Source organism: Macrobrachium rosenbergii, chromosome 12, assembly GCF_040412425.1.
Source record: "Macrobrachium rosenbergii isolate ZJJX-2024 chromosome 12, ASM4041242v1, whole genome shotgun sequence".
Taxonomy (NCBI): domain Eukaryota; kingdom Metazoa; phylum Arthropoda; class Malacostraca; order Decapoda; family Palaemonidae; genus Macrobrachium; species Macrobrachium rosenbergii.
The window spans coordinates 12,966,711-12,987,074 of record NC_089752.1 but is presented as its reverse complement, the minus strand read 5'-3'; the positions used below and the strand labels follow the sequence as shown (position 1 = coordinate 12,987,074).

The window sequence follows — 20,364 nt, the reverse complement described above, 5'->3', positions numbered from 1 at the left end:
AACTGGTTACCTAGCAACGGGATCTACAGCTTATTGTGGAATCCGAACCACATTATAGCGAGAAATTAATTTCTATCACCAGAAATAAATTCCTCATTAGCCGGCCGGAGAATCGAACTCGGGTCTAGCGAGTGCTAGCCGACAACTCTACCGACCAGCCCAACAAAGGAACTAGCAAAGAACCAAGAAGCGAATACAAATGCTTATACTGTATAGATAATATTTGTTCAAATTTGAGATATTAAGTGAGATGGAAGCACAAGAAAATATTATATGTACTAAAGAAATATTAGAAGAAAGTTGCAATGAACTGGGAGCTAAAGATGAAAACGAGGCCTTTAGAGAGAACCCCACCCAAGATAAAAAGCCGACTATTAATAGAGAAACATGAGGTAAACTAAAGACATAAGACCCGAAGAAAGAGTATAAACCAAAAAATTATAAGAATTTACGTTTGTCTCCTAAAATAATGATAAAACCAATGGAAGCAGATATCTAAAACATCGAAGAAATAGTAGAGGAACAAACCATTGAGAAGGATGATTATGTGAAGGGAGAAGAGATTACTCCATCACCAGTAATTGATGCAGCAAGAGTAAACGAAAAAAAAGAACGACACATGAAAACACGTGTTGATGTAATGAATGTTTCATTGAGTTGTGTACCAAAAGCAAACACAGAGAAATAAAGAAACTACTAGTTTAGACACTCATGAAAAAGCCTGTATGTGCATTAGACACCTAATATTTTATAAAGCATAACAAATGTCGTACATAAAATTTTAATGCCCACAGCCCAATATGGAACTGTAATTGTACAACCTCAAATAGAGCAGGTAATAGAAGAATTCATGTATTCAAAGGATATGTGCTGTATAAATGATGATGAAACCAGCGCTTGTTATTCACAAAACACATGGAACGTTTTCCTCAGTAGACTTAACTCTGTGCCTTAAGTATATTAGACAGATTAGGTTGGAATGCAGTTGATGATTTGCTCACCAATGATCATTTCCAAATATTAATGTCCTTATTACAAAATAATCCTGCAAAACATGTCCCTCACTATAACACTCATAAAGCAGATTGGGAGGCATATGAAACTAATAAATTCCTTGTTAATTTCATTAAAAATGTGGCTGATAAAGCAATACCTAAATTAAAAGCTCATCCAACAAAACACAAAGTTCCTTGGTGGTCTGTTGAGCTAACAGAATTAATAAAATTAAAACACTCAGTAAGGAGACGATTAGATATTATTTTTAAAAAATCAATAAAATTAATAAAACATTACCGATATTAGAAGGGACTTTACAAAAAAATGACTATTGTTACTAGAAATTGATACATTAAAACCTCTACAACAAAATATCTGCAAAATTTAAAAAGGAACTAATTCAAGAAGAATAATTTCATGGAGGCAGTATGTATCAGATCTCTCTAATAATACTCCCATACAAAAAATATGGGAAAAATTCAGGAAAATAAATGGTTCCTTTTGTTAAACCACTAGACATGCCATATTAAAAGATGGAAAATGAATACTTAATCAGAAAGAAATAAGTAATGTAATAGGAGAAAACCTAGCAAATTTAAGTAGTGATAAAAATTTAAATGAATACTTTCGCGCAAAGAAAGATAATATAGAATCAATAACAATACATTTTGAAATAATAGGAGATATATATTATAATAAAATTTAAGATGGAAGAGTTGGAACATACTCGTACTCTCTTGAACAGCAATAAATCTGCTCCTGGAGGTGACAGTATTTGTTTTGAGATGATCTGCCACTTACCACCTTTGGCAAAGTCATAGTTATTACAGTTTTATTATAATTTATGGCTTCGAAATTTATTTCCTGATGAATGGCGTAAAGCTATAATTATTCCTATCCCCAAACCAGGAAAGGATCTGAGTAATGTAAATAATTACAGACCAAGTTCTTTAACAGTTGCTTATGCAAATTACTAGAGAACATGGTAAAAGCTTGACTAACATGGCACATTCGAGAAAATGATATTTTGACTCCCACTCATTTCGGGTCACAATGTAACAGATCTACATTAGACTCTCTATCTAACTTAGAAGACCATATGTGTAGAATATTTTAATGAAAACAAATTACTGTAGCTGTCACTTTTGATTTCGAAAAGGCATACGATACTACATGGAGGTATGCAATATTAAAAACTTTATATAACAAGTAAAAAATGAGCCGAAAGTTTTTTCACCGCAATCGAGTTTTCTGTACAGCCGCTACAGCGTATAACCAAGGCCACCGAAAATATATCTATCTTTTGGTGGTCTGTATGAGCCGCGGCCCTTGAAGCTTTAATCACTATTACAAGTTGAATGTGGTGAACTACCATTGTCTCTCCATAGAGAATTAATAACAAACAAAAGTGCAACAAGAACTCAGACAAGTGGTTCACCAACAAAAAAATTATTTGAATTAAGAGATGTATTAATGAACAGTCATTCACCACCTTTCCCTGTTAAAACTAGAAGGTTGTTTGAGTCAGTGAATATAAAAATACAATTGCCTTCAGTTGTGAAATTTCATCCTTCTTGGACTATGAATAAAGTGAGAATTTGCACACACTTAGAATATTTATCAAAAAGTTACTCATATACCCCAGAACACCATAGACAACATACAATAGAACATATAACCCGAAAAGGTCCACATTACGCAATATACACAGTCGGATCAAAATCACAATATGGAGTGGGATATGATGCAGTATCCCAAGACAAAACGTATCAGTTCTCTGTACCTGATAATGCCTCAGTATTTACAGCTGAATTATGTGCCATAGCATCAGCCATAAAAATAATTAAAGAAACATCATGTAATAATTTTTGTGACTTTTAGCTACTCAAGAAGCACCATAGAAGCCATTGAAAGTTACAAACCAAAAAATAACATTGTACAACAGATTAGGTTATTACTCCATAAGTTGTATAATGATGGGAAAAATATAGAAATATGCTGGATCCCTGCCCATGTAGGGATTAAGGGAAATGAGGAGGCTGATAAAGCAGCTAAAGAAGCAGCGTTATTACAAGATCAAATATAAATAACCCTATTAATGATTATGTCGCACACATAGGTATTGTAAATATATGGCAAAATATATGGAATGAAGAACCTGAAAATAATAAAGTATTAAAACAAAATAAAACCCGGTGTTAGAAAATGGAGTTCATCAAACCAAAGAGAGACATAGGCCTACGCTAGTATTACTAACACCTCTCCATACTCGTCTGACACATGGACACTTATTGAGCAGCCCATATAACCCTGCTCCCGAATGCTCAGAGTGCAAAGTGATAATAGCATTTAAACATGTTTTATGTTAATGCCCAAAATATAACCAACAGCGGTTATCAGCTTTTGGAAATAGGTCGTGTAATTTATCAGAATCTACAACATGTTCAGTTGTTCCAATTCTAATATTCATGAGGAGCTGTAAATTAATTGATAAAATATGAAAGTAATGTATGAAAATACAAAAGCACACGAGCAATTAAAAAAAATCCGAATTTTAAAAATCTTAACATTTTGGTTTTTATCATTACTTAGATTTTTTTTTCTATTGTGCAGATGGAAATGTGAGAAAATGTATTTAATGTGTGCATGTGTTCCAGTGTAGAAGTTTATGCCTTTCTGCATATTTATTTTTAAAATTTCATTCTCATTCATCATTTAGTCCTAGTGCTTGGGCTGTGGCCTAGACCTGGTACTCCATTTCATGTTAATCCTTCGGGGTAGCCCTATGAGAGCCGTTAATCAGCTCAGTGGTCTGGTTAAACTATTTTATCAATAATAATCATAATAATAATAACAGTGTAATACATCTGCAGTTAAGATTAGGTTTAGAAATATTTGCTGCACACCAAACATGGGTGACAGTCTTTGAGTACTGTGGACTGAAATGGGCATGGAAGCATCTCTCTGGCAGATGATCTGGTTTAGCGGAATTAGTCAGCTGCTCTTCATTTTATGGATGCTTACCCGAGAGAAACCCCGTGAAAATGCAACTGCACACTTTTCTGCATGCATAACTACTATTTTCTCTAGAAATGTTTGGTGTTCTTGGGATTGAGAAGCTCCCAAAACGTCAGGCAAAAATTGTTCTTTTGGAACTAAAACTGTTACTTATGCTGTATTATCAATGAGCTTTAAACAAAATCTTTCTGCCTGTTGGAGTGTGTATGCTGAAATGATGGAATGCTTTGATTTTGTTCATAACAGTGAGTTGCTCCATCAGCTCCACCTCATATATATTGCCACATGTACCCATTATAGATGTTTTTACTGTAACCGTTCATAAGGAGAAATGGCTGAAGAATTTTATAGATTAAAACAGTCTGAATATTCAAAATTACTTACTATTTGATTAGAAGTAAAAAGAACTCTAGTGAGTTTTCCTTCTTTAAGATCACTGCTGCTGTTTGCAGTTGAAAATCTTCACATAAACGAGTAGAGAAACATCTTAGCAGTTACAAAAAAGGCAGCTGTCACGATTTACTGCTTATGATCAACTTTGGTAAATAAGCTTACGCACTATTTGGGTTTGGGGTTGAATTATCAAGCATTGACTCGTGCCTGCAGTAGATAATTTGGAATGAGGTGTTACAATATGCAGATAATGCAATTCTCGTTGCAGTTTTTTCACTCCCCAAATTTCAAAATAAGTGGCTGCTTGCTTTGATTGAGATTTCAAAAAGGTCAGTAATTAGTGTTTTGCAAGGGGATTAGGTTTGAAATTCAGTCTTGTACCATGCCCCTGATCTGGGATTCACTGTGCATAGGTGGCGCCATGCAGTGATTTTGAATTTTTGATAGTGTTACCTTCTTCTTCAGTCTCTTCTTTTCCTCCGCAATTGAAAAAATTTTAATGATTCAGATATTTTGTATACCATTTCTGGCACATTTGTTTGCTGTTAGATGACTGTTGTGGGTACTGGAATACCTGGAGGAATTGACATGGATACTCATAATTTCAGAAAGGTTGGAAAGCTAGTATAAAGCACTTTAATCCTTGCTTTATCTTTTAATTTTATACAGTATTTATACTTTTGTCCATTGGTGGTTGTATATGTATATTTATCTTAAGGCAAATTGTAGTTTGCCAGTAAAATAATTTTCTACTTGGAAAAATTAAGAACACTTTTAGTGCGTTCTCTTGAAACTTGTTTAGCCCGTTTGGAGGCCATTTCAGCGTGTTCGATATAAATATTTTGCTCATGCTGAATGATAGAGGGTTCTTTCACAGTTTTTATTTCCATTGCTTTTGCCTGTTTCCTAATTATTCAAGTATTGTTTATTTCTTTATGACAGCACTATCATACGACTGTAACCATATTCATTGAAAGATTTTGATACTACATTATGCTTTCCATAACTGGTTGCCTATTTCTTTGGCACCTTATCAGTATATGTTCTTTTTCGCCAATTCAAGTCACTAGCAGGTTCATTTTTATTTTCCCTGTAACAGATTGTAAGGCAACTACATCTTCGGAAGAAGTAGGCACCGCGTATACAGGTTTGTTGAGACAAATTTGCAAAGCTCAGTGGATAAAAGTGTTGACAGTAATATTGGTTTTGTCATACAATTCCCCGATTCAGTCTTCTGAATAACTTGTCAGTCAAACTTTCTGGTATTCGAAAGGCTGTCGAAACTTGTATTATTTGTCTTGGCTTGATTGCTGCTTTCTGCTGTCTTATTTGTGAGGATCTAGATGGCAACTGGGAGAGCATTTCTCACTATTATTTAAATTTAACTAATAAAATGCAAAGAGTATTTGTCGGTCGTGGGCAGTGTAATGGCTACAAGTTAAGTATACCTTACTTTAACCAGACCACTGAGCTGATTAACAGCTCTTCTAGGGCTGGCCCGAAGGGTTAGACTTATTTTACGTGGCTAAGAACCAATTGGTTACCTAGCAACAGGACCTACAGCTTATAATGGAATCCGAACCACATTATACCGAGAAATGAATTTCTATCACCAGAAATACATTCCTCTTATTCTTCATTGGCTGGCCGGAGACTCGAACCCAGGCCTTGTAGAGTGCTAGCCGACAACTCTACCGACTCATCCAACGAGGAACTGTAATGGCTACAGAACTGTAATTCCTGGTATTCTTAAAGTAGTGTTATTGGCTATGACTTTATATTATAAATGCATGATATGTGGCTTAGCCTTAAATGTAGGCTTGTTGCTTATGCAAATTTGCATTGAGCCCATCTCCTTAGCACATATGCTTGGTTGTTGAATCTCTTCAGAATTTTATCTTAAATCGCGCTGTGGTGCAAGTTACAGGGATGAGGTTGAACAGTAACAAAAGTCAAATTATGATTGTTAGAAGGTTTATGAGATTGGATCCAAAACAAACCCCTCCCCCCCCCCAGATCTGTTCATTGTTAGTCTTTCATTACACGCAAACTCATTTAGAATAACGGGTATCATTCCTGATAGCAAATTCACTTTTGAGAAGCACATGCTACTTAAATATCCTTGCTTGCACAAGTGATAGCACTTGCACACTCATGAAATGGAACGGTGAAGTAACTGTTAGGCTGTATCAGACTTACCGTGCATATCCATTGCCGATACTGCAGAAATGAAGTGATCGTAAGTAGTGAATTCAGCAAGCTTGGCTCCCATTTCGATGCAGGCTTGACGGGCGGCATCGAAGTAGCGCAGGGTCTCGGTTTCAATGTAAAGACAATCCTCGCCCGCCAGGAAGAATGGCGCGGGGCATGGACCGTCATCTTCGAATACAGTCGCTGAAGACGATGAGAAAAGTGTGTTTTGTTAAACCAGTGTACCAGTTGAAATGTTCGTAAAATAGAAGTTTTATTGAGCTGTGAAGTGTAATTTTAGTAACGTTAATGAATTATATATTGCCAGTACTTTGTTTTCCTAATAAATGATTATTGTATCAATAAATAAGTCTCCGATATCGACTTCTGCCAGCAGTGTGTTTGTGGGTTGATACATACGTTAGGCGAACTTTGGTAAAAAGAATTCATAGGAGGCTCTGCTGGCATATTAAAGTTTTTTGTTTTGTAAAACCGAGTCAAATGAATTTTGCTTATGTATTTAAAATGTAGTGTCATGACCTATTCTTATTTTTCCTCTTACGAAAAAATAGAATTTGGAATACTGGTCAGAAAAGGAGTCGATAGTAGTTGATAATAAATGAAAGCCACTTGAAACCCTTGATAGTATTGTCTTGTTTATTATACACACGTGTATATACTGTATATACGAGTATTATATATTATTAGTATTATTATTATTATACACGTATGAATGTATGTGTAAAATGGGGCTATTTTAATTTCTTGTAGGCTACAAGACTACGATAATACCCCTGCTACTCGTTCATCCGGCAATTGCTGTATCGAAAGTTAACTCCCGTAAAAAAAGAAAAAAAAAAGCTAAGCAGAATTATTCTTGTCGGCGGGATTCCGACCGCCATGCATAAATGGCAGCGTGTGCTTACAGCTTGCGCACGAAGATTGCTTTCTTGGCTTTCCCCGTAATTCTATTACTCCCCTTATCATCTCATCTTATCAATTATTACATCTCCATGTCTTCGCTCCTGTCAAACAATTCTGAAATATGCATCCATTTTAAGCACATCATATTCACTAGTTTTCTCAAGATCTCTCGTTACCCTATTTTCCCACGTGCTGTTAACCTATGCACCATAATTTGTTCTCGTTTCTTCGTTCCCTGCCCCTTTAATCCTCTTTACTCCACATATCATGCAGTAGCAGTAATAGAGTTTCATCTTAATTACTTCAGCTATTTTCTTTCACTTTCACCTAAACCTCGCTTACACTTTAGTATATATATAACAGGCTATGGGTAACAAATATATATAACTCACATATCTTTGTTTCTTAATTCGCTATTCCCAATCCTAACATTCTCCTGTACCAAATTTCCTTGGTGAAATGCCAGATGTTATCATGTGCCCTTTCCTTTGGTGGGTCCAGACCTTACAGAGGTGTTGCTCTTCCATCTGCTGCAAGTTAACATTGCTAGGCAATGGACCCGAGTAGAATATAACCAAGTTCTGAGGCAGGAGATAGCTATATACTAACAGTTAAATGGAAAAAAATAACAGTGAACTGTATTCACAAAAAGTTATGCTTTTTATGTCTTACCTCCTGCGCTGGTCGTCCTTTTACTTAGGTCTTCATTGAAATGGCGCATGGTGGTGTTGAGGTCTTGGACTGCTCCAACTAAAACGGAGAATCCCTCCTTTATTGAATCGGTCAGTTGTTGTGCAGAAGTTCCTGTGCCTGTTCAGTCGGGAAATAGGTTAGGATATTGAATGATGCAGGGAAATTTTATTGCTAGTAAAATGTAAAACATTATAGTCCACACAATTTAATTGTTTTTATGTCGAAGAGTGGCCTTGAGTATCACCAGAAACATGGTTGCTGGCAAATTCATCTAAGAACTTGAAGACTTTCGACAGTTGTTTCGTTGCTTGGTGGAAAAATATGCATGATAAAACATTAGATTAATTTTTTTTCCAGATTTTTGTACATTTTTAAAATGTTTTTCTCGACAATGTCGTCAGTTAATTTTTAGAAATTTCTTCTCTTACATTCTAGAGATATTATGCATTGTATTCATAAATTTGAAATTAATGTTAAAAATATAAATCCACCTCAAAATACGGAAAGGTAATCTTTTTTCGGGAAAAAATAGTGCAACTAATTACCTTCTGATTTGGAAATTTCTGATCTTCAAATACTCACTTTAGAGATAGTTAGATTTTAGCAAATTATTTTCAGTTATCTTTTAGAGTACTGTTGATTGAAAGGCTGTCTTTTTTTTTTTTTTTTTTTGAATTACTGAGACCTCATATATGCCACGAAGTTTTAATGAAAAGTTAAAAGAAGCAAAGGAAAAAGATAAGACAGAACATGAGCAGACCTATTTTCCATATGATTGTACCTTGACCCCAACTGATAGTGATATTTATTATGCAGTTCTTTGCCCTGTTCATAAAAGTGGTTAATGTCTGAAAATGACAAGCAGAAAGTAGTGAAAGCTCATTGCATTGCAAAAAATATATGACTTTAGTTTGGTGAAGCATATGGCTAGGAGCATCATTGTTTGGGAAGGTGATTTTCTAGTCTGTAGATAATGAATGATTTATCTAGTTGGCTGAATGACATTTATGAAATTTTGCTGTGTACTCTGTGATAATTTTGGCTCATTAGAGGAGCGGATTTTGTGTTGTAATTCACTTCGTTTGGTTGAAAAAAAAAAAGTCAAGCATACCTTAGTTTAACCAGACCACTGGCTGATTAACAGCTCTCCTAGGGCCCGAAGGATTAGACTTATTTTACGTGGCTAAGAACCAATTGGTTTACTAACAATGGGACCTACAACTTATTTGGAATCGAACCACATGACGGCGAAATGAATTTCTGTCACCAGAAATAAATTCCCCTAATTCTTCATTGGCCGGTCGGAGACTCGAACTCGGGCCTAGCAGAGTGCTAGCCGAGAACTCTACTGACGCATCCAACGAGGAGCGTTTCGTTTGGTTGGAAATAAGAAATGAGATCAGATTATGTTGATATTCTCACGCCCACATTGGAGGCGACGGGAGAGTAGAGTAAACCATAAAGGTGATGAATTAAGAAAAGGCATTAAACGGAGCAGATTTTGTTTACCTAAACAGCGTTGATTTGCTGTTACTGTGACCATGTTTTTCATGACTTCTGCTAGCCTTCGTATGGCACTTGCGTTATCTTCAGCTTGCTGTTGCAGTCTTGTGGAAGGTTCTTCGTCCGCAGGCTCATCCAGAAGAAAACTGCTGTCTTCAGGGCTGTCTGGCTCTGGTAAAGCAGATCCCAGGGTGACTCCGAATATCATGCAGATGCTCATGGAGAGCATGAATAGGCGGATAATTTGATGTGCAGTCATCTGTTGTATGCAGAAAAAGTATTAAATGATGGGATTGATAGTAATTTACTTGATATACAAAGAAATTATATAGCTGACAAAAAAATACTAGTTTGAAAAGTTTACAGCAAAAATTTGTACATTTCCCAATTTTTTATTGTATGTATGTTCTGTAGAACTCAGGAATTACATATGTTAGAATCAGCAGACATACATGATAATGACCGGTAAAACATCACAAGTGAAATTCTAGTCCATGGAAAAAGAAAAGATTCTGCCCACATAATTATAAAAAAGAAAAATTCAATGCTAATTGATGTTGAGTGAAAAAAAAAAGTTAACTTTTACACACTGGGGGGACTGTCAAGAATCATATACTTGGCAACATCATGAGGCCAATTATATTCCAGATATCAATCCCCTTTCTTTGAGTAGTCAGGTTATTAACAAGATATCGGTAACTCTGCAATCGGATGCCATTTGTACTGATCACCAGCCAAAGTCAGTGGTCTGTAGAAGATGGCAGCCCCAGAAGTGTTATTGGTTTGATGTACACTCAGCAACACAAGTGAAGATACAGTTTTCATTAGATTTCGTTCATCGAATTTATCAGTTTTTTGTTACCGAAAACATAATCTCGTTAGATTGACGAGAATATGAAAATACAATGCAAAATATATCAAATAAGTTAAATCTGCAAAACAAAAACGTTCAGATACTTAATAACATCATATATGTCGGAATTAATTGGAATTTCTCAGATGGATTTATTCATAGAGATCTAGAAGATAGAGTGGGTACTGCTGGCTGTGTTACTCCATAGTACGACGACAGTATTTACTTATTTTCCTCTATGAACAAGATTATTATTGTATCATCATAAGTGTTAATGGTCATTATTATAGCTTCCACAAATTCATGTTTGTATTTCAGTGTTTAAAGTTAGCTGGAGTGACGGCTAAGGAGGGTTGAACAAATTTAGATCCACAAGAGTATTCTCTATGATGTGAGGAAGAGCCTGAGAACTTTGGACGGGAAAGCGCAAGACAATGGATATTGGCGTAACGGCTTTCACACTTTGATGACAGATGACACGGAACGAACGCTAGTACCTGTTTGCAAAGCTGCTGTCACTTCTAGGAAATCTTTATCAAGGTTAAAATAGCCTGTCAACTTGAAGGTTTTCTGGCTATGCTCCCATTACAAGTAGTCCAGAGTTAGCTTATACAGCTAACATGGCTGCATTACTTGCTGCGAGACTAAAAGATCTCCCAATACATCAGCATTTTTTGCATGATGTTAAACTTTGATTGCCTGTGCAGTAGATACCGAGTTATTTTTGTCAATAAATATTGTTACTGTGCACAGATTTTCGTGAATGATTTGTCGATGAAGTCGATTTTCAAAAGAAAAGGCTATATCAAGAAAGTAAGAGTGACCATAGCCTATGATTGAATTTTTCCACCTTTTTATAATCTGAATGTTACAGCAACTGTCGAATCAAATCAAGACTAGGGTATGAATTTCTTAGAATTAATTTGAGTAGTATGGTCAGTTCAAATTTCATCTAGTATAGTAAAGCACGGTCTTGGCAGCCGTACCACCTGGTATCTCAGGAACCTGTGCACCGACTCAACACTACCCCCTTTTCCCATCATAAGCCCAACACCAGTACTATAATCCTCTCATCATTCACCCCAGCTCTAGGAATCACCTACAGTTCATCACCAAGGGTGTGACATGCCAGTTCAGGGCTCTCTGTCTTAGCTTTACAACAGCACCACAAGTCTTTCAATGGGTCTCCTGGTCACATACCAAATGGTGGGGGAGCTGATCCCTGAGTCCTGGACCTTAGATTAGAAGCTTTCTCCAATCCTCCCTGAAGGACTTCGTCGGGGAGACAGAGTTGTTACTTTTTCTGGTGAGAGCCCTAAAGCAGTATCTGAGAAGGACGGTACCACTGAGGCCCGGGTGCAAGAGGCTCTTCATCTGTACAGGCAGAACAAAGGAGGTGGTATCTAAGAACACCATCTTCTGGCTGAGATGGGTTATCACAGCAGCCCACAACTCCGAGGAAAGATAAAAGCTCATGACATTAAGGCCAATGCCCCTTCAGTGGCATACAGAGGAACCACTCCTTCCTGCAGGTACTGAAGGCAGGGGTATGGAAGTACCAAACCACATTCATATCCTTCTACTTGAAAGTCTTAGCTCACGAGTCTCTAGATGTGTAACCCAGGGCCCCATAGCCATAGCCCAGAACTAGCCAAGACGTCGAGAAGGACTGGTGAATATAGGACTTTATGTCATTAGTTGGCTAGTGCCTAGGTCTGTGGCTAGAATGCCATAGTTAGTGTCTCCATTTATGAATGTGTAGGTTTGTATTCCCATTGGAATAAATAATTTTTAAAGGTAATTTGCTTTTCCAGGATACTGAAGCCTACGCTTTTCTGAGGTAGATTTCGCCTCAGCAACCCCCTGGTAGTCGAGCTCCCAGCAAGGACGGTAGACTGGCCGCAGAGGCTGCTTCACACAGCGGTGGAAGGAGACCTTACGAAGTTGGGTCAGGCCACATGACTGGGCATTAGGATTTTGTTTTGAGTTGTGACAGTTGAAGCGCGCCTTGCACGAGTAACGCCATTTATGAAAGCGTAGGTTTGTATCCTAGGAAAAATACAAATTACATTTAAAGGTTGTTATTTTTATGGACCCCAATTCTACCGGACCATTTATTCCAAGTATTATCTTTGACAGGCTAGAGAAGTTCAGAATTTAATATGTATTAACACAAAAGCTTTATTCTTGGCATCACATTAAAAGTCAGTAGAAAAAATAATAGAAGAATACAGTGAAGATAAAATAAGTAATACCTGGGACCAGTATACCTTTCATTAGAAAATAAAATGTAAAAAGAGAAAGAGAAGCGTGTTCCTTGTGAGGCAGTTCATTGCTTCTTTCTGTGCCACCCAACAAAAGACAGGAAAGGAGAGGGAAGCGCAAGCATGTACCTTGAGACAGGTTCACTGGCCTTCTTATGCCTTCCAATGAAAGATGCGACAACCCTGCGCCTTGAGATGCGAGCGCGAGACCGTATTTTAGGATAAAATTTCTTTCCCCTTTGTTAATAGCATGAAAGCTAATCCCTTGCAAATTCTTATCAAAGAGAAGCATAGTTAAAAATTGAGCCGTATAGGAAGAGTGGCTAAGTTTAAAGATAAAAGAATTTTCCGTTTCTGGAGTTTAAGATTTTCTGTTGACGCTAACTAATGCAGAAAAGAAATAGAGAAAAATTTTAAACAGTAACAAGGAATTGATAAATGTGATACATTTATATACATATATATATATATACACATATATATTATATGTGTATATATATATATATATATATATATATATATATATATATATATATATATATATATATATATGTATGTATGTATGTATCTTAATATATGTATGTATGTATAGCCATATACGTACATGCATTCGTACGCTAATGAGAATTACATCCTCTGGTACTGGTATGGCATCGTAACTCTTAAGCAGAATGGACGAAGGTATTCTGTTAGGAAAAGGGAATCACAGGTCGATGTACATTTCCGTGAAGGCCTATTCGCAGTTCCCCCGGATGTATGGCGTTTATTTATTATCAGGTGTTGTCGTCTTCTTGTGCTTCGAAAAGTACAGGCAAGGAGGACGTGACTATTCGTACGGGTTTGCAAGATTTAGTTTATTATGTTTCTTCATATCGCAGTTGCCTAATTAGTAAATATGAATTGCATAGTATGGCTACGTAGAGTGAAAATAAACTTCCAGTGGCTATTCGCACATTTTTTTTCATTCGACGATGTGAGAGTTAATAGGCAAAATAAATGGGATCACTTTTAAAAACACGTATATCCGGCTGAAGTGATCCTCTCCAATATTCCCCACCAGCAAAAGAATGAGGTGTGATCATATTGCAGGAGAAAAATGGCTGGGCGTTAATCATGTTTTTCATGATAACGTTCGCCCCCGTCGAAGCGAACTCATTCGCGGACTGAGGATCGGCGCTCCCTTTGGAAAATTTCAGAATGTATCCCAAATGATACCATACTGAGTGAAAGCGTATCCCTTACAAAAAAAGGTTATGGATTTAAGTTTATCACGTATTGTTTATTTAGGTACCTAAATATAATATAAAAGTCATGTCCCTTTCCGGTATTCAGTAACATGCAGTGCATCCATAAATGAGGCGATAATGTCAGCCAAATTCTTGTAAGAAATAATTTATTAATTTCATAGTAAATGTTTTAACTATTATAAAGGGATAAACACACCAGGAAGTTCAGTTTAATCACCAAATTTATAAAAATACATGGAAAGCTGGTAAAGTCTTGATAGATCTGACGCTAATATTTCTGTATTAAACTGAAAGGGATTAAATGGAAAGAGCTCAGTGGAATGTTGTATAAAGCTTCTTGGGATTATTTTGTCGCAGCAGGTTTTCGTTGGCAACTAAAGCAAGTTATGCTGCTAATTTTTTCTTCAGTTAAAATCAAACCAATCGGTGATAAGTTTTGGTGTCAGTTTTGATAAGTTTTTACTTGTGAGCACTCCTCTCAAAGCCAGTAGATGTAGCTTGAATTGAGATAATTTGTAAAATGTCTGTTCCCATGCCAGGTTTTTTGTACTTAAAAACCGAACACCAAAATTCAACAGGGTTTTCGTGTTTTTGACATTGTCACATGAAATAGGAGAGCTGTTCACTCAACATTAGAATGGTAAAAATCGGCTTCATGTATGACTAAAGGGAACTTGGAAAATAAATTAATTAAACTCTTGACAGAACATTCTCTCACTGCAGCTGGGTCGAAAAGAAATGAAATATTTGCAAGTCTGACTAGAGAGTTCAGTATTTAAATTTTTATATCCACCTCTGAAGCCTGCACTGTAATTGAAATGCTGAAATAATATCCTGATTATTCAGAGTATTTTCATCATGGCTGCCAAAGTACCATTCATTCTTGTCATGAAATTTGAAGGACTGATACAGCTAACTCTGAAAACATCAAGGGTTGAAGTAAGAAAATTTCTACAACAGTAATTTCAAAGGATGATCTGATAGAATCCGAAGACATTAGCATAAGCGGTTTGTGTCTTACATCCTGACCAAGAAATTCTTTGTTCGTCCTGTTGATGAAGGGTAAAATGTTACTTTAAAAAGAAAAGTACAACTTGGAGAGATTGATTCAAAGCATCGAGAATTTGATGTGCAGTTATCCCAGTTGGTCAAAATCTGTTTTCTCTGCGTCCTTCCAATTCATTCTTTAAAATTTACGACTTATAGTTAAAAAACAACGTTCTTGTTTCCGTTGAATAAGACTTGTCTTTATTACAACGAAATTAACCTTGGCCGTCGTTTTCTTTTAAAGTTCGTGGTAAAAGGGAGCCTGATTTCTTATCTTTTTGCTTACTCAGTTCAGTAAAGACAATTTAGCTTTTGGAGGCAAGAAAGCTGCCGACAAGAACAACATCCCTTAGGGGGATAGTGCTGTCAGTTCATCTCAGATAGGCACTGTAGGCATTACTAAATAGTGTTTGCAGTGTCCCTTGGCCCTTAGCTTCATCCATTTTTTAACCCTTTACTGTACCACCGTTCCTGCGTCCTTTCTTCAACAATCTTGCTGTCAACGCCTCTTAACTGTTACTTCTTAGTGCAACTGTGGAGCTTTCTCCCAGTTCCACCCCGAGATCCTTGTACTTCATATTCTTCATTTTCTGAATCTATTCATCTTGCTGTCCACCCACTCTAACACCAATAATTTCACTCATGACTGTAAAATATGTAGGCCTACAGCATGCAGAAGAAGAGCGCTAATAGGCAAAATTGTAAAGATCTGAGACTTAACAAGAACGAAACATGGTTGAAACTGCAAGGTCCTAACTTACTATACAAATCAACATAATTTTATTCCTGACTTCCTGTTGCTATGTCTCATAGAATGCTAGCTTTACAATGTCATAAAAAAAATCAAATGTTATTGTACTTGCGATTATAATTGTATGGAAAGGAAGTCTAAATATAGTTGCTATCGCTCATGACAATAAACTAGAACTCCAAAAGTCGGTTTTATTTCCGATGGTTGCATTGTACAAACTACTTTCATATCAAGTCATGTACAAAACTGTACCCTATTTTAATGCAGCATGACGGCCAGTTTTTCTTCTAAATCTTTCATTGACAGTAGTAAGCGGGCGAGTTTGGTTAGTGTTGTGTGCTTTATAGCAGAGCATCAAAGCAGCCAAATTTGGTACAGAGACGATCATGCATAGATGTGCAAAAATGGCGAATGTTTTTTCTGTGTGACAGTATGTCTGTGATGCTTGACCTTGCCACTGCAACTGCTCCTACATGCTTGAAGGGATTAAAGTGAAAGCAGACCGTGATGCTTAGAGTAGATGTGCTTGAAGAGAGAGCGTCTCGTATGTCTGTCTGTCAGTGCGCTTGTCACACCTTCCCCTTCGAAGTTATCACACCTCCCTTTCCAGCGCAACTTCTCCCATACTGTAAAGGACACACATATTTCTGGATGGACAATCAGGCAAACTCTCCATCAGTCTGCCTGATTGTCCATCCAGAAATGTGTGTCTTGCTTAACCTTGTCCTTGCAACTCTTCAGACAATGTTGAAGGGATGTAATAGGTAAAAAGATAGACCATCATGCATAGATGTTCATGAAGGGTGATCATCCACCTGTATGTCAGTTGTGTTTGCTACAGTTAACCATGGCAACTCCTACGAAGTTGAAGTGATATCAGTCAAAATTTTTTTTACAGACACCACCATGCAAAAATGGGCAATGAAGTGGATAGCTTATCTGTCCGTTGGTCTAACTGTCACACATATCTTTAGATAGCAACTTATACATTTGTGAAACATCTTGTTTTCGCAACTCTCCCATTTGTGAGACATCTTGTTTTCGCAACTCCTACCTATGTGAGATATACTGTTAGCTCAACTCTTACATGTGTTAGACATCTTATCATCGCAATTCCTACATGTGAAAGACATCGGGTTATTGCAACTCTTACATGTGTGATACATTTTTTTATAACAAGCCCTATATGAGTGAAGAGATTCACTTAAACTCTTTTATCCGCCAATTTTCCTAACCTTCTTGTAGAATTTTATTGCAGTTGTCCCATTCCTGTGTGTCTTATTTCCCATAGGTAATTGTGTCATTGAATAGATCCAAAGCTTTTTTCTGATGTCTTGCGAGGGAGTATTTCACGTTTGTTTGTTTTTAGTAAGAAGACAGTGGGGACCCATAGTGAGAAGTGAGATATTTGAAGAACGTCCCTTTTCTTGCAAGATTGATTTGCTCAAGGCTCTAAATATTTTTATTACCTTGAAACTGGTCGATGTTCTATTCGGATCAGTGTTACTTAAATATCACAGGAATGTAACCTTAAAGTTGCGTTAACGTGTCCTTACTTAAGCAGATATACCCAAGCTATTCATATCTACATATAAAATTGAGAGAAAAGAATACCGATGTTGGTATGGGTCTCGGCGAGCAGATCAAAGTGTTATCGAAGGTCTTTGGGTGACTTACAGACAGTAATTAACGATCGCAATTATATAATTATTCAAAGAAGGAGTCTACCGAAAAGAAATTGGAATCAGTGATTAATTATGCATACTCAAGAAAAGGGAATCGAATATGACCCGTTAGATTCTAGAGAGAATTAGAAGTCATTGGCTAATTATGTAATGATATTTTGTGTCATGTCATAGCAACTGGATGCTCCTTAAAGAAAATATAATATAGAAAAAGGATTATAATATAAATAGAATCTTTTTTTCCGTCCATAATAGTAATATCATGTAAAACGTATTTAGAGCCTCTTATTTTCTTACCAGGATAAAAGCAACATTTTTGTGTATACCGTGTATGCCGTACATGAATCTGGACAAGGGAATTCTTTTAAGTCCGAGATTTCAAAATGTATTTATAACAGTATTTCACCGGGGCACGGAAACGAGAAAATAGCTTTATTTCAAGACACTCCAGGAGCGTTACGTTGAGTTCAAAGAATTTTCTCTAGACAGGATTAAAATAGAAGGATTATCTTGCAACTTCTCAGTTGAACAGTTCCAAAAAAGAAGATAACTCTCAGAAGGCTGGGCATGACCTATGAAAAATTTGCTGCATAATCATTTACAATCACCCCCTTTTTGCCGTATCCATTAGAGAGAAGAGAGATCTCTGTAAGGCATTTTAAAAATGTTCTTTCTCATTTAGGTATTTGAAATTTTATTACAATATTTCATGTTGATAAGTATTTTAATAAAATCTTGAAAGTTATCGTCTTTTTTATTATAGAATCTTCTGAAAAAGAGCAGGAAGAATATTTTGTGATACCAAATAGTGTATAGCCTTCATTAAAATAATGACATTATTGGTGCTGCAAAATTGAAAGTATTACTGATGTAAAATTGAAATAAGTTTGAGGAATAAGTGCCATTTTGTATCTAGAGTAATTAAATGAGCTGCGTTATTTTCATCGGGAAAGTTTAACAGCGAAGGAAACAAAATGTACAGGCATGGTGAGGAAAAAGTTTTGATTCTTCAGTGTGTAACAAATGCCCTCTATAACAGTCAAGTATCTGTACATAAGCGCCCCGTATAGAACGAGGGTATCCATATGCTTATCGTCAGCTGCAGAGAAAACAGTAAGGCTCTTTCACTAGGTCTGACGCCATGTGTGTGTGTGTGTGTGTGAAGCATTGGGAATGCTTCCATCCATGGCGGCCCTCACCCCAGTCTTGCGCCAGAAACAAGGCTCCTTTCATTCAGACACTCGCTCTTGCCACATTAGTTACTGGCCTGTCCTCTTCGGCGTTCGCTAGTTGTTTGGCCACTACATACGAAGTAGTTTTGATAGAAGTACTAGTTTGAATTGCGGTTTAGGTATTTGGCATCCAAGCGTTTAAACGAGGTTAAGTAAGACCAGGAACAATTCATAAAACACGTTAAGGACAAATCAACTAGTAAGTAGCTCGGAAAGAATTATGTTTATTATATGGGTAAGGATCCCAAACCAAAGCGTTCTAAACATGCTAACGTCCAGTTCTGGTGTGCTTTGTTTAATCATATTATAGATACTATGTACCACTTACACACCTATATATATATATATATATATATATATATATATATATATATATATATATATATATATATATATATATATATATATATATATATATATATATATATATATATATATTGGCATAACAAAAAAATGAGATGAATTAAAAACAGTAGGGAATATATGAGGGATTTGGTGGGTAGGATGAACGAACAAAAACTATATAAATAGAGAAATGATAAATATTCAGAGTTGGCGGAGAAAAAAAAAATATCTAGTTAGCAATGCAGTTGTAGAACTAAAAATAATCATGTAACGGTATCCAGAAATTGATTAAGATAGCTACATACAAAGTGAAAGGTTACGGTTGTTAAATTTATGGGGGCTATTTCAGATCTATTACACCAAGCAAACAGTTCTGTATGGAGGTAAATTTAGACAGAAAATTCAGTGAGCAAATGTATCTTAGAATGATCTTAGATAATGCAGAATAAATGATGCAAACGGAGAGATACTGTCTAAAGATAATACAGTTCCATGTCGACTGAGCGAGTTGTTTGAGGATTGTTGAATGTGGCTGGTAGAAGGAAGGTTAAGTGAATAATGAAAGAAAGTGTAAATTTGAAAATGCTTATAGGAGGGGGTTACTGAAGACACTGAGAGTTAATGGTATTACGTGTGGATTACCAGCGGGCAAGTTATTTATGATAGCGAAAACAGGAATAATGTTCCACTTTTACATGGGTAAAGATTATACCGGGGACTGCAAGAACAATGGGAGCATAACATATAGCATATAGTAGGAATATGATTATTAAATAATTGAGGCATAGTAAATTATTGGTTGAGAAAGTATATAAAACATTTGACGAAAGTATTGGTCGATGAAGAACAGCGTGGGTTTACAACAACGGATGGAGTCTTGTGTGTAGGGAAACAACTTGAGAGAATAATTGACAGTTTTCATGATAGCAACGCAAAGGGTGCTCGAATAAGTTGACAGGAGGGGAACTGTCATTGTGTAAAAGTGGTATGTTAGGATGTGTTAGGTCTCCGTACTTGTTTGACATCTTTATGGATTGGGTGACTCAAGCGTGTAGAAAAGGACCATTTAATGGACAATGTGTATACATGCAAAGTTTTTAGATAAGGAAATGGATCATTGGAGAAGTGTGGAATGTTTAATGTTTATAGTGGATGCAGTTTTGATCTTGGATAGTGAAGGGAAACTGCAGAGACTAGGGAAAGATCAAATTTGTTTGCAAGAT

At 36.3% G+C, this 20,364-nt stretch overlaps 1 protein-coding gene across 7 annotated transcripts in view; it reads right to left on the bottom strand.

Moving 5' to 3' along the window:
* LOC136844394 (type-2 ice-structuring protein-like) overlaps positions 1–20,364 on the bottom strand; it is a 35,961-nt gene that overhangs the window by 7,830 nt on the left and 7,767 nt on the right. For all 7 annotated transcript variants that reach the window (XM_067113521.1, XM_067113524.1, XM_067113523.1 and 4 more), the window contains exons 2-4: positions 9,724–9,976; positions 8,194–8,331; positions 6,607–6,801 (exon numbers count right to left, since the gene is read on the bottom strand). In XM_067113521.1, coding sequence (XP_066969622.1) covers positions 6,607–6,801; positions 8,194–8,331; positions 9,724–9,976 — 586 coding nt within the window. The remainder of the gene's footprint in view (positions 1–6,606; positions 6,802–8,193; positions 8,332–9,723; positions 9,977–20,364) is intronic.